Source organism: Humulus lupulus, chromosome 7, assembly GCF_963169125.1.
Source record: "Humulus lupulus chromosome 7, drHumLupu1.1, whole genome shotgun sequence".
Taxonomy (NCBI): domain Eukaryota; kingdom Viridiplantae; phylum Streptophyta; class Magnoliopsida; order Rosales; family Cannabaceae; genus Humulus; species Humulus lupulus.
In genome coordinates, this window is record NC_084799.1 from 46930705 (window position 1) to 46945512 (window position 14808).

Sequence of the window (14808 nt, forward strand, 5' to 3'; positions counted from 1 at the left end):
TCAGGTCCGGATTGCTCCTGTGACGATGGACGAGCTGCCTAGGATTGAACCTAGCTAGCCGGGGGTCTGCAGCGGCCCTATCTAGACTCCTAAACAAGTAAGGGTTACCTTGGCCAGAAGGACCCGCGGCTGCTCCGGATTGGATCCTCTCCTCGCCCGTCCTCTGGGCGACCTCCAAAGTCCTCTTCCTACTCCTCACGAACGGAACTTCGTCACCCTCGTCCTCCTCGTCTTCATCTTCCAGGACCTCCTCCACGTTGATAGGTCTCGTGTCCCGAGCTGGAGGCAGCCCCCGGGGCCTCTTTTGGTTCAAGGTCTGATTTGGAAAAATCAGCTTGCAGAACACCATCCTCTCATCCGTCACGAGCGCGCGATAATCCTTCTCGCTGGCGGTGTCATATTGGCCCCCGAGGGTCACAGACTTTTCGGTCCTCGCGAAGATGGCTGCAAGATTATTTTGAGTCAGAGTGGAGTATGGTAGGAGCTAAAATAACGCTTAAAAGGCGAGCTAAGGACGGGAGCACTTACGAGGACGATTGAAGTAGTGGTGCTCGCAGTTCCGGAACCCAGTTGACATGAAGAACTGGTCCTTGAAATCATTGGGGTGGCTGGGCAGCTCGATGACCGCCGCCGTGTTGGGAAAATGGGTTAAATAGTAAAACCCGTCGCCTCGCCCCCGCTGGTCCGGGCTGGCTTTGAGGCAAAAGAAATATAAAATATCCGCAGGAGTGGGGACCTCCCACTCATGCTTCTGGCTTAAGTACCTCAACCCTGCCAGCAGACGGTAGGAGTTGGGGGGGAGCTGAAATGGGGCCAACCCCACGAAGTTCAAGAAATCAGCAAAGTACTGATTCAAGGGAAGGAAGGCCCCTGCCTTAAAGTGTTCACCGCTCCAGGCCGCGAATGACTCCTAGAGCGGCGAGCAGCTCCGCTCGCCCTCCGCGGCAGGTCGGGCTATGACAGAGGCTTTCCCCAGCGCGATATTGTGAGTGAGGAAGAGTTTGTTAATCTTCGTCTGATCGGTTATCTTGGAGACGATTCTCTTCGCCTCAAAGAATGCGTCAGGGGCCACCTCGACCTCCTTCTCCACTGCCGGCCCGAAACGGGGGATCGGGGAGCTAGGCATCACCGCCTTTCCTTTCTCCTGCTGGGAGGCTGAGCTTCCAACGTTCTTCTGGGGGAGGTTCTTTTTTGGAGCCATCTGGTCGCCTAGCGAACAAAAGAAAACACTTTAGAAAAGGCGACCCGAGCAGGAGGAAGAAGCAATTATTATTTGCACGAGCTGAGGTAAGTCCAGCTCGTGGAGAGTGGAACCACGCGGTTCAGTGAACACGCACGTATACTCCCAACAGATCCCAGATTACTCAGAATTTGCCTTGGGGGGAAAATTTCAATAGGCATGAAATTACAAAACCACCAATGAGGCCTGTTCCCTAAGCTACCCGGTTTTGCACACAAAATTCCCAAAACTCCTACCCAGAAATTTTCCCCAGAAAAAGTATCCTGAAACCCATACTCTAAAGAGATTTCCTACAACAAATATACCCTAACCTAAAAGGGGCTGTCACCCTCCATATCCACAAAACCCAGAAAACCCTTGCATGCGGCTACAGTGAAATTTTTTACCTAAGCTACAGTAGCATGTTTTCAAAGTACGCAGGGTCAGGAAACTTACTGTGTGTGACTGGGAGGTAGACGAGAGTGTTACATTGGTAGGAGCTTCGTCGGTGTAGTAGCTTCCAAAGCTTTGGAGAAATCTGTGCACCTAAGCTTCTTGAACGATGAAAATGGCAGCAGCAGAGTCAAGGGTTTCGTTCTTTTAGAATATGGAGAGGAAAGAGGAAAAGAGGTTTGAAAAACTTCGAGTGAAAGGGTGGCCCGTGCGTAGGGTGGCCACCCCCTTTTTATATGCGTGAAGGATCACGTGTAGAAGGCTCTTGGATGACCCTGATGAGGGATCCGAGGCCTTCCACTCGAAATATGAAACGACGGCTGGGCATAAGCTAAGCCATTAAATGCGGTTCTCGTAAGACGTACCGTCACCACCCATGGTGTGCCACGTATCAGGCGCCTGCATAAAGAGTGGAATGCGAAGAGTTGTGGGGAAGTCTAAAAGCCCCTGCTATGGTCTTATATATGACGTCATATACCACGAGCAGGAGCTTGGGGGGCAGATGTACGCCCTGTTTTTCCCACGGGCTGATTAGCAGGCCGAGCTTCGGACTAATCATGGTTAGTCCATAAACATCCCCCAGTTAGAGCTCCCGTCTTGAGGTCGTACCCCCCCTTAGCTCGAGGAATCCTCAAGGACTCGACAAGATTCCCAAGACTGGAGCAGGGGATCGGAAGGCCGAAGGTCGGGTCAGATGCACAGCTCGTGGTATGAGCTAGATATGGAGGCTCTGACCCCTTGTAAAGTCAACACACGCAAGATAAACGTGCATATATCTGACATCACGTGTCCAATATCTCCCTGACTTCTCGGACACGCTGCAGGAACGTGCGTATTCAGACACCCACGGCTGGGTTGGGCCGTGCGGCCCATTATCTCCTTACCTATCGATTTGACCATACTTATGTGTCAGGTTTAGGAATTAATCATGAATGTCACAGAGTTGATATGACAAATAAGAAGGTCACGGGATGACCTCCTTACCAACTTCCAGGTGCCTTCTCCTATAAATATGGAGACCCTGGGAGTTGATAGGGGTTGGAAAAAATAGTCTCTGGAGGGATATACTGTAACGACCCAAATTTCCTAATAAGGTTTAGGACCTTGATTAGGAGGCCGGGAGGGCCATAATTGATTTATTGTGCTATTATATGATTATATGCATGATTATGTGGGTCATATTATTATATGATGATAAAGGCATGCATGGGGCTATATACTCTGCTGTGAGGGTAATATGGTAATTTGGCTCATTGAGAGTGTAATTGCATACTTGTGTATATATTGGTAAGCTAAAGTTGAGACCACATTATTATGTGGATATATCTGTGATTTGCGACTTGAGACGATCCTAGTGAGCAAATTAGCGAAAAAGTCATGGCGGGGATTTATACCCGGCTCGGGGTGAGCCTAGGGGTATAAACGGGAATTCAGTGAGCATATTGGAGTCTATTTTTAACATCGAGGAATATATTTGGAGATTAGTTAGGTATCGGGAATTAAGTGGTAAATATTTAAGACACTTGAGGAATTAGTGGGAATCGGGAGCAATGACTAAAATGCCCTTAGAATGTTTAAAGGTTTAGTTATTATTGGGAGGGCAAGGTGGTCATTTGGCTTACTTAAGGTTAGGCTATGTTCTGATTTTTTATGTTAGTGGAGGTTGTAGATAAACTTAGAAACTTAAGGAAAAGAAAAGAAGAAGGAAAGAGAGGAAAACAGAACACTTAGAGTTATCTCACTCTCTCTCATTCGGCTGGGTCATCTCTTCACCATTTCTTGTGGGTTTTGGAGCTGGAATTCTAGAGCAAGCTCAGGATGGAGCTTGGGGCTAGGGACTTTGGTGAAGCTTGAAGAACTAGCAGAATTAAGCCAGTCAATTGAGGTAAGTTTTAAGGTTTTCTGATGTGAATTTCTGTGTTTTAATGAGATAGTTTTTAAGTTTGAGTTTTGGATGGAATAAAGGGATATGAACCTGAGGAGTTGAAGGGCTTGAAGCTGGTTGGATGCTAGAACGATTCTACAGCTGAGGTAAGGATTAATTTGAAGTTTGATGGTTGAATTTGAGAGTTTTCATGGCTGGTTTTGAGCTTGTGGGTTTGAAATTTCAGAAGTTGGAATTGGGATTTTGGTGAGTCTTAGGATGGATTTTTGGTTGGGTTGTGTTGTCTAAATCATTATAATGTTGTTATTATTAATTGGTTTTGAGTTGGGGGCTTTAGGATGGTTTTAGGTGAGGATTAGAGATTGAAAATGGTGGTTTTTTTTCTGGGTTCGAAGGGTCGGGCCGCGACATGGTTCTTGGTGAGCCGCGGCCCTTCGATGTTGTGGCATGCTGAGGAAGGAGGGCGGGCCGCGGCATGGTCCAAGCAATGCCGCGGCCCTTACCTGTTTTTGTGCCCATGGAGGGTTCTGTCAGAGGCCATGTCGCGGCATGGATGGCCCATGCCGCGGCGCTTAAGGGATTTTGGGATTTTGAGAATTTAGGCTTGGGAATTTAACCTAGGGTGCTCGGGGTTGAGTCTTTTACCATATTTGGTGAAGTTCAATGTTCCGAGGACTAGAACTTGGTTTAGAAGCTCATTTAAGATTGTTAATGATAACCTTTATCTTGGTTGTGACTAGGTGCTAAGCTAGGGCTTGGGGATTGGATCGCGCTCAAGGAACATCGCTTATAACTAGCTCGTTTGAAAGCCAAAGGTAAGAAAGCTGCACCTGATTATGTGGCTAGGTTGGGACTAAGTGTTCCCTATGTTTGTATGCATTGTTATGTGAATGTGATTAACCATGTGGACACGATGGGACTAAGAGCTCCCTACATTTGTATATCATGTCATGAGATGGTATTATTATGCCATGGGACATGCGATAACCGGCCTAAGAGTGTCGGAATCAATACTTGCGCACAGGGCGCGGCTCAGCCACTGGTAGCTGAGGCAGCTTATTTATCACTGAGCTCGGTTAAGCTGGCCGGAGTCAGTGAGTATTACACTGGGGGCGGCCCAAGGGAGCCGAAGACAGTGTGTTAAATAGAGGGTGCGACTAAGGGTGCTAACCCTGAATATCATGTGATGATGTGATAATCTGTTGATTATGATCGTGAGTATTGTGCTTTGAACATGATTTGTTGGCTGTTTGGATGACAAACTATGAATCTGTTGTATGTTATCACTGATTAGATAAATGTTATGAAATGTTGAATTCCTGGTTGTGCATTGTGGGATATTTGATAAATGATGTTGATCTTGCTATATTATCATACTTTCTTGCTGGGCCTCGGCTCACGGGTGCTACGTGGTGCAGGTAAAAGCAAGGGTAGGCTGAGTCAACCATGAGTTGGAGAGCTCTGGGGGCGAGGTGTACATTGTCAGCTGCTCGGCCGCCACAGTCGAGGGATTGTACAGGGACGGAAACCTAAAATGTGTCTTTTGCCATTAGAGTGGCCTGAATTATTTGTGACTCTAGAAATTTGCTGTAATTAAGTCATCTAAACCCTGTTTCAAGTTTCTATGTATTAAACCGTCATTTTTAAATGAAAACAGCCTGTTTGTAACCAAAATCTTTTATTCTTAATCTGTTGATGATGTTGAATTCACGCTTTGTTTAAATGACTTGATTAGCAAGTCTTGCACTATTTTAAAACACACAGTGTAACGGTCTTGGTTATCCAGGGCGTTACATATACTTTGTAACCAAATACCCAGAATATATCAATAATATTGACCAGTGGAGTAGAAGGATTTTAACCTTTGAACCACTTAAAAACGTGTCTTGAGTCACCTATTTCATTCACTAAGATCTTATATCTATTATGGCTCTACATTCAGCACTAATCCCTTCCTCTCTTTCTCTTAATTACTTGTTGCCGAAGAACCGCGTCAACAAAACTATACATTGTTTGGTATTGACCAAGCCAACTATCCCATCTATGAACCCTAATATCTTCCCACGACCATACTAAGAAATTATTCCTAGGGTCCTTGGTGAGGATCATAACCTCGAGTTTGTGTTTTAGTAGGGAGGGAGACCACATGGAGGATTCGAGCACAACTTTACCTCCGTCTGCTGAGCTCGGTGAGGCTTCATCGTGGGCTTCGTTGCCTGAGACTGGTGGGTCGTATCGGCGAGATGCAGCCGCATGATATTGCGAGCCTAAAATCTCCTCCTGGGGGAATTCTAGCAATTGGGAGTGGCATATGTTCCCACCTCAGGTATTTGTGATACCCTGAGTCATCAGTGGACTCGCCTTCGCCTAAAAGGCTGCAAGCTCGGAGCTTGTCTTCATGAAGGAGGTAGGATAGGGACCTCCGACCGTAGGGAAATTGAAGGATGGTTGCCTTATGTTTCATCATCATTTCTGATGGAGTGGGGCGGTGGCAGTTGGCTGTAGGTACAAACAAGGGTAAATATTTCGAGCCTGACTATTCAACTAAAAAAGGGATAAGTATGTTGAAATACTTACGGATGCATTGGAAAGAGTAAAATCTAGAAGGAGCGAGACTATCTGTCCAGAAGAAGGCGAGCTTGAAGTTTGGAGGATGATTTGGAAAATCCTCGAAAAGCCACTTTCCTTCGGATAGCTCGATAGATAGTAGAAGTCGTCTCCTCCACGAGCTCAGGAAGGATTACGCTTAAGACAGAAGAGATATAATATCTCTTGTAGCGAAGGCCCTTCCCACTTAAGCTCGTGGTAGAGCGACCTGAGGGCTGACAAGACCCTAAATGAGTTGGTCTAGAGCTGGAAGGGGGTGAGCCCGACAAAGTCCAAGAAATTTTTGAAGTGTGTCTTCAGTGGCAGCAGAGCCCCAACCCTCATGTGCTTGCGACTCCATGCAGCAAGCTTGATTTTGCTGTCGGGATTTTCATCCCGCGGGGCGTAGCAGCTCCTTTCGTTTAAGGTCGCTGGTCAACACATCAGGGAGCCAGAGAGCTTGAGGCCGTGGTAATCCAACAACTCGGATATTTGGCTGGTGGACGTGACTAAGCTCCAGTAGTGCTCAACCATGAAAAACTCCTTCTTCGAGGTGGGGACTGAGAGAGCTTGGGAGGTGGAAGGGTGTGTTGAAGAGTCCCCTATCAGCGAGAATGAGAGTGCACCAGGTGCGAAAGCGACGATGACTTTGAGTTTGGGATCTAGTGGAATAGGCCTAATCTCGAGGTTTGGATCAGGATATGCCGCCACTCGGAGTCTTTTCCTCTTTTTCTCTTCGACCTCGTCTATCTGACGTCAAAAGTGGTCTCGTGTATCCTCTTGTTCACACCTTTCTTTGTGCTTGCGGATCTAACACTGGTTTCGGGTAAAAGGTGACTCGAGATTGGGTGTTGATGGCTGGTAAAGGATAGCGAACTCGGGCCCCCACTGATTCTCAAAGTACTGCAACATCTAACAAGGAAGAAAATGGTGAGGGCCTAGCATACAGGAAATCATAAGTAAATTATAATTTTGATAACTCGAACTCGAAATCTCGAGATAATGAGATTGCCTTAATCGAGACTGAAGCCTCGAAAGGGTGAGATTAACTCGAATGTTGTCCCCAAACTATTGCAAAGTTCGGGCATCAAGGATGCACCCACGCAAGAGTGGAGAAATTAATACCAGTTTAAAAATCCCGGATTTTCAGGGAAAAAGTTAGTAGTTACTAAAAAATGTGATATTTTCAGGATTCATGCGTTTAAAATCCTATTTCTTAAGTTACACGAAACTCTCCATTACAAGAAAAAACCCAATTTTTACATGTTTATGCCAAAAAAAATTAGTCTAAAACCGAGATTCTAACTACACCAAAACTACACGGGTCAAAAGCTTGCCTAATACCAAAGTGAAGTCTTAAAAAACTGGTAAAAACCAGTGAAAGTATTCTCACAAACAGAAAGAACATGTAAAAAAAATATGCCAAAGGAACAGAGTCAAGAACATAAACTTACACAATGTTGTTCATGGGTATGATGAAATCGTCGACTGAATGAGCGGTTGCAGGAAAGATTTCATGGAGTCAAAAGTGCTAGAGTTACTTTGTCTCTTCGGTTTAGAAAAAATGCAAAGGAAAAAAAAAAGGCTTTGGTTCAATTTTTTCCTTTTTTCTGATAGTTAGAATGGGAATGATGAAGAAGAAGAAGGGCATATATATACGTCCCAGGGGGGTGTCAAAGGTCGAATTGATCTGGGCCTTTGGTTTGGGTTGAGGAATGATCTGACGGATGGGGTTTAGTTATAACATTGGTGGCAAAAAAGGGATATATGAAACGACGTGGGCAGAGATAGTAAGTACTTGTGTGACGACCCTAAGGTAGGGTACGTCCGCCACATACTCGTAATTCTAGGGTTTACGAGTATGTAAGGCACTTAACCAAATGAATTTAAATAAAATGATACAAAGAAATACAGAAGAATTTACAACTTTTATATAATCTTATTAGTATAAATTATTACACGTATGAATACTTTAAATTGAATGTAGCCATATGAAAACTCTAAACCACTATTGTGTTGCTACTGAGTCTGTGCTCCACAAGTTGCTCAACAGCTAAAGCCACACCTGGAAAAATGTTGGAAAATAACATAATGAGCTAACGCTCAGTAAGCAAATCTCATGCATATACATACACATGAATGTCGTGAGTTTGAAGTGCCCATATACTAATATGCTGACTTATATACTTATGCATTTCGTTTATTGCTCATGCACTTTCAAACTTTACTTTTATGCTCTTTCTTTTACTTTCACATTTTTTATGGGCCCGATTTCACTTGTGCACACTGTTTGATTCAGCCAATGCCTGCAGGGCTTGTTACACATATCATATAGAATCCCATGGGTTCTCCTCCGGCTAGCCATCATCTCAGCTAGGCTCATCATAACACTCATTTCATCATTGCCATAGCTGCCATACTTATTACACATATGGAGGAGAAAGACGGAAACATGGCAAACATATCTGAATGGTCAACTCTGACCTAGCCCACACTAGTGGGCAGCCACTATAAGTCTTATAGACCTCCGTCTTCTTCATTGCACTTACTTAATTGCTTCATCGAAACAGTGGCACCCTTTTTAACATCTTATTATCACTTTGCTTAAGCCTTGTGTCATTAAAATGTTTAACTTTACATAAGACTTTTCAAGGCATTTCATAACTTTTCTCATATTCTTATGCATGGTCTTATATCACATAATAATGTATCACATAACTGTACATGCCATGCATACATGTAGATGCTGAAATGCTAATGTTCATGTTCATGATTCATGTTTGATGGTATTCAATCAAGGCATTGTATCACATCTCATATAACTCAAAACATCATTAGTCATAATACATGAAGCTTTGGGTTGGTGGCGTTGTTATACCTTAACGTAGAGCTATGGCTCAGGTCTAAGGTTTCCAGCCTAAAAACTTAAACGCTTCATATATCATAACATATAACAAAATCATGAACATAAAAATAATCCACATATTCATCAACATAAGATCACATACTTGCACATAATTCATATCAATCTTAACCAAGTAAGACAGCTTTCACATATCACAAAATTCATCAATTACATATCACACAACACCATTATGATATTCATATAACCATTCTTCACATACTTATCATATGCATCATCATCATTCCATACTTAACTCATCAGATATACACAATCAATGTAGTCATGCATCTTACACTTAAGCACAAAAATGTGAGATTTACTTACCTTAGGTCCTTAGCTTATTTTAAAAGTGTTCACCAAGAGTCAATCAATCAAATCCATACAAATCATATTCAAGGCACATCATTTATTAAATTCTATCAAAATCGTAAATATACACTATTGATAGTGTATATTAACAATACCAGAAACTATATAAATGATAATAATAACTATTATCAACGTAATGCAAATAACTCTTCATATAAAACCATGCTTTAAACCTTACTCATAAGATAATGTACTCTTATGATAATAATAACAAGAATAATAATTATCGTCTATAAATAAACTTACTTCAATATTAATAACAAAATACTTCAATAACAATATATATATATATATATATGAATGTATATATTCAAATAGTCATTTTATAAAAGAAATCATATTTTTAACATAAAGTTGTAATAATCGATATAATGATAATAATATAAATATAAATATTTATATTATTATTAATTAGTCATAATATCAATTCCAGTGATATAATAAATATAGTTTATCCAAAATTCACTAGTCTTACAAATATCAATAACTGTAAGAAACCAATATTGATATTATTTTAATATTCAAATATTAACAAAATATTAATATATAAGAATAATTGTTAAATAATAGGTTTACTATAAATCACACTTTTCATATATATATATATATATATATATGAAACTATATTCTTGATTTACTTAACAAAATAATAACAATAATAATTAAAATTACTTAATCATAATAATTTCCATATTAATATAAAATCAATTAAATATGTATTTTTATACTTGATCTAATATCTAGTATTTTCTAGAAAATTGGACAGCACAACGGCTATAAAATGGACAAACCCAAAATCAAAACCTGTATCAGAAATATATATAATCCCAGACAGCCAGTATAATTACAGAAAAATATTCCATATATCAAGAATATATAATTATATACTATAAATACACATAATAATAATTACTCTAATCACTAACAATATAGGTTAAAGAATTTATACCACAATGATCGGGTTCCACAACAAGTCAAATGATGATTTTCTGAGGCTCAAAACGTACTTCGAAACCTCGAATACTAAGTTTCGACCGTCAGTCTACGGTGGATCGCGGTAGCTCATGGTGGGCCCACCACCCAACTATGGTAGATGTAGGAACAAGTTATTGGGTTTTGAAGCCCACAACACGAGGAACACGATGGTGGTGACGGATCGGCAAACGGATGCCCGAGGTGGCCGAACTTAAATCGACCAGTTGAGGTGTTTAATCGGCGAGTGAGCTCTAGATTCCCGCGTGGTCGATAGTTCGGAGGCCTCTGAATCCAACGGTTCGGCGCGTGGCTATAATTGGTGGCCGAAAAGTACTCCTGCGTCGTCGGCAACAGTAGCACGCAGAGGAGAAAGAGAGAGAAAGAAAGAGGAAGAGAAGGAGAGAGAAAGAGAAGAAAAAAAAATTATGAGGAGAGAGAGAAAGGCTCGATTAAAAGGCTGAAGCCTTTTCTTTTTTCTTTTTTATTTATTTATTTTTTAAATTACAATTGGACCCAAAATATTAAAATTCTTTTCAAATAAGCCCTTTAGCAAAACTTTCTTAATTTTTATAAAAATCCCCAATTAAAATTATATGACATTTGGGTCCAATACTTGACTACTCAAGTTTCTCTCTCTTTAATCTCATTAAAAAAATAAAAACATATTTTAAACACTATTTTTCCATTACTATTTCTTAAATTTGTAAACTTGTACATTTTATGTATTGAAACTCTGATTTATAATAAAGAAATGTATTATGAAAATGTGGGATATTAAACTTGAGTACTCTGGGTGTGCGATCCCTGAGTGACGCGTGACCACACTCAAGTATGGTAGGTAGCACGTTTTTCGAAAGGATAAGTTCAAAAGTTTCCTTCTCATAGGATTCGAACCAACACTTTTGAGGGGGCAAAATGTTACACCCAAATTTCGAGAATATAATTTATGGCCTCGAAATGTAGGCTCGTAGAGTGTAAGCTTTAAATAAGCAAGTATACCACGTCATCAGCATATACGCGGGTTGAGTTTGGCAGTTTCGCTCGGCATTAAGGTGGCGACGATGGAAATTGTGGGCTCGGAGCTACATGCGGTCTCGAAGATGTTTTGAGGTTACAAGTTAAGCTCGAAGCCACAACTAAATAATTGCAAGGATTCAACACTTGTATAAATTTCCCGATTTGTTCTTATTGGCGACCGAGCACCAATTAAGAAGGTTTGAGCTTAGGCACAAGCTCGAAAGGATGAATCTTCTCCGAAGACTGAGTGCCATTTGAACCTTCATTGCAAGCTCAAGGAGGTTGGTCTCCGATGGTTGAGCTTGGTAAAGTCATTACCTAAGGACGAGGTTAACCAGAATGACGAGTTCGTGATGTGGGTCGACCTTGTGAGTGTATAAATTGTATGTTCGAGCTCGGTAATCCAGTTTAAACGCAATTGTTGTTTGAAAATCCCTATTCCTTGGGGATTTGTTGTAATCTGATAATAAATCCCTATTAACATGGGATATTGTGTAATTAATGTATTTATTTGTATTTATTTCAAATTTGAATTGTAACTTCCCGAAATAATAGGGAGGATATTTTGTAAACCAGTCTATAAATAAACTAGAGAAATTCATTTGTGGACAGAGACAATTTTGGTACTAGGAATACTCTACGAAGGTTGCTTTCTAAAAAGCTTTGAGAGAATCCACCATTCAATAATATTGACTTGTGGACTAGGCAGATTTTAACTGCTGAACCACGTAAAATCTCGTGTATTTTTTATTAGTTCTCTTAATTCAGTGTTTAGTGCTCTTCTTATCTAAGTTGAGGGAAAACGGCATCAACAAATCCAATCTCAAACATGTAACATACAATTTACACATTACTGTGTAATATTTTAGAGTTACAAATTTTTGGAGTTACAAATTTGTAACTGATTTTGTAACTCCAAAATATGTCACATTTGGGCACACACATGTGCCAATTTTGTGACTCTCAATAATATGTTACAAGGTATGACAAATCACATTTTATCACATTATTCAATCTAACATTATATTATTTAAAATAATATAACATATACACCCGGGAATTGGTTAATGGGGGGGGGCACAAATTTTTTTTCAAAAAAAATAATATAATATGCTAAAAAATTAATTAAAATTTTGGAGTTACTTTTTACGAGTAATTACTATCAAGAAATCTCAAGCATTACTTAAAATAGTTCACATTGTCATGAAATTTTAGCATAATAAATTAATTTTTCAGCTCGTAAATTTAAAGTTGTCCTCGACAGGATTTCATGTTTTGAAAATGATGAATAATAGGCTTGTTATCAATTGCATTGAATACACCCTTCTCAAGATACACAGTGAGGCTATCATTCAACCATTGATCTCCCATTTTGTTGCGCATTTGATTCTTTACAATGTTCATTGCAGAGAATGCTCTTTCTACCGAAGCTGTTGCAACTGGAAGTGTTAATGCCAATTTAATAAGCAAATAAACCAATGGATATACCTTATCCTTTTGTGTCTCAACTAGTTTCTTAGAAAGATCAACCATCCCTTTCAAAGCTGAAAACTTGACATGAGAACGCATATCATCAATATATGTTTGAAGTTGATATTCTAGTACCTTTATATCCATTGTATACAAATCACATGGATAAAGTTGAGCAAGACGGATTAACTATTCCTTGTGAAATGCTAAAAATGAATTAGCTGGAGATAAGTACGCTAAAAAAAGTAGCAACTCAGTATTAGCCTCATTAAAACGACTATTTAGCTCTTGTAGCTGTAAATCTATCACTGTATTGAAAAAATCAACACGAAAATAGTGAAACTTTGTAAGCTTTGGAGCCTTGCGCCGTGATTTCCCTTGAGGACAATACATATGATTCATATCAAGAACATCAATATTGAACTTCATACAAAAATTAGAAACTTCTTCTACTAAAGTATCTCATCATTTGTAACTGTTTCTTGCATATTTTGACTAAATCCATTGCACTCACAATATCTTGATCACCTTTTTGTAAGACTTGTGACAACTCATTTGTGATTCCAAGAATATTCTTCACCCAATGCAAGCTAAAGACAAAATCATATGTTTGCACTATTTGTAACATAATAGATGCTTCATATTTTTGCTCGCTATTCAATCTATCATTTGTAATTTCCTCAAGCACATCAATAATAGATGAAAACATGATAATAAAGCTTACCAAAGTACCAAAGTGTGATCCCCAACGTGTATCACATGAACGCTTAATTCCACTTTCTTGATTTTGGCCTCTTCCACTCAAAAGTTCTCCACCTTTTAAGACTTTGATGACTTTGAGAGATTGTTTTTCCCGGAGAATGTCACGACGCTTAGATGAGGCTCCAACAACATTCACCACATTAGACACTACAGTGAGAAAAGTACCTATTTTTCCATAAAAATATAAATCGTTATATATATAAATTGTTTATGAAACAAGTATTAGTAGAACATGAATAAAAAGGAAAATACCTATTAAATCATGTTTCTTTGCCTCACCCAAGAGTGCTAATTGTAGTTGCTGAGCAAAAAAATGGACAAAAAAAGCACATTCATTCTCTTTCATGATAATATTTTTAAAACCATTAAACTCTCCACTCATGTTACTAGCTCCATCATACCCTTGACCTCGTAATTTGGATATGCTCAACCCATGCTTTGAAAACAACTTATCAATTGCTATCTTAAGTGAGATCGCAGTGGTATTAGGAACATGTTCAATACCGATGAATCGCTCAATCACACACCCTCTCTTATCCACATAACGAAACATTACGACCATTTGTTCCTTTATGGATACATCACGAGATTCATCAACTAAAATAGAAAAAAAACAACATCTCCCATATCTCTAATAATAAAATTAATTGTTTCCATAGCACAAGAGTTTACAATGTCCTTCTGAATCTTTGGCGAAGTCAGTTTAAGATTCTCAGGAGCATTTTTTAAAGCAACAGCTCTAACTTCCTCGTTATGATTAGCAAGAAACGTTAGAAGTTCGAGAAAGTTACCTTGATTATTAGACTCTTGGGACTCATCATGACCACGAAATGCAAGACCTTGTCGTCCAAGAAAGCGAATACAATCAAATGAAGCAATTAATCGAACACGGAAACTTATTCGATCTTTGATGTTCTTCTTTAAATAAAAAAATGTGTTCAATTTGATGTTTTCCATCCATTAAAGCTTCACATTTTTTGTAACACTTGTAATGACTACTATTGTGATTTCTGACATGGGCTTCAAGTAGGCTCATTTTCTTCCAATTTGAAAAACCCTCACTAACAAATGTGTTGCTACCAGCTTGTTTTCCAATGCTTGATTTAAAAAGATAGCAACACAGACAAAATGTAGAATTCTTACTTATGCTATATTCCAACCAAGTAG

General features: G+C 39.7%; 1 protein-coding gene across 1 annotated transcript; it reads right to left on the minus strand.

Annotated features, from left to right (window-relative positions):
- Positions 1 to 13068: 13068 nt before the first annotated feature.
- LOC133791659 (uncharacterized) lies at positions 13069 to 14598 on the minus strand. The gene is made up of 4 exons (XM_062229579.1): positions 14314 to 14598; positions 13894 to 14209; positions 13394 to 13806; positions 13069 to 13302 (listed from the first exon to the last, which is right to left on the minus strand). The coding sequence occupies exons 1-4, from the start codon at positions 14596 to 14598 to the stop codon at positions 13069 to 13071; spliced, it is 1248 nt and encodes a 415-aa protein (XP_062085563.1).
- Positions 14599 to 14808: the final 210 nt, after the last annotated feature.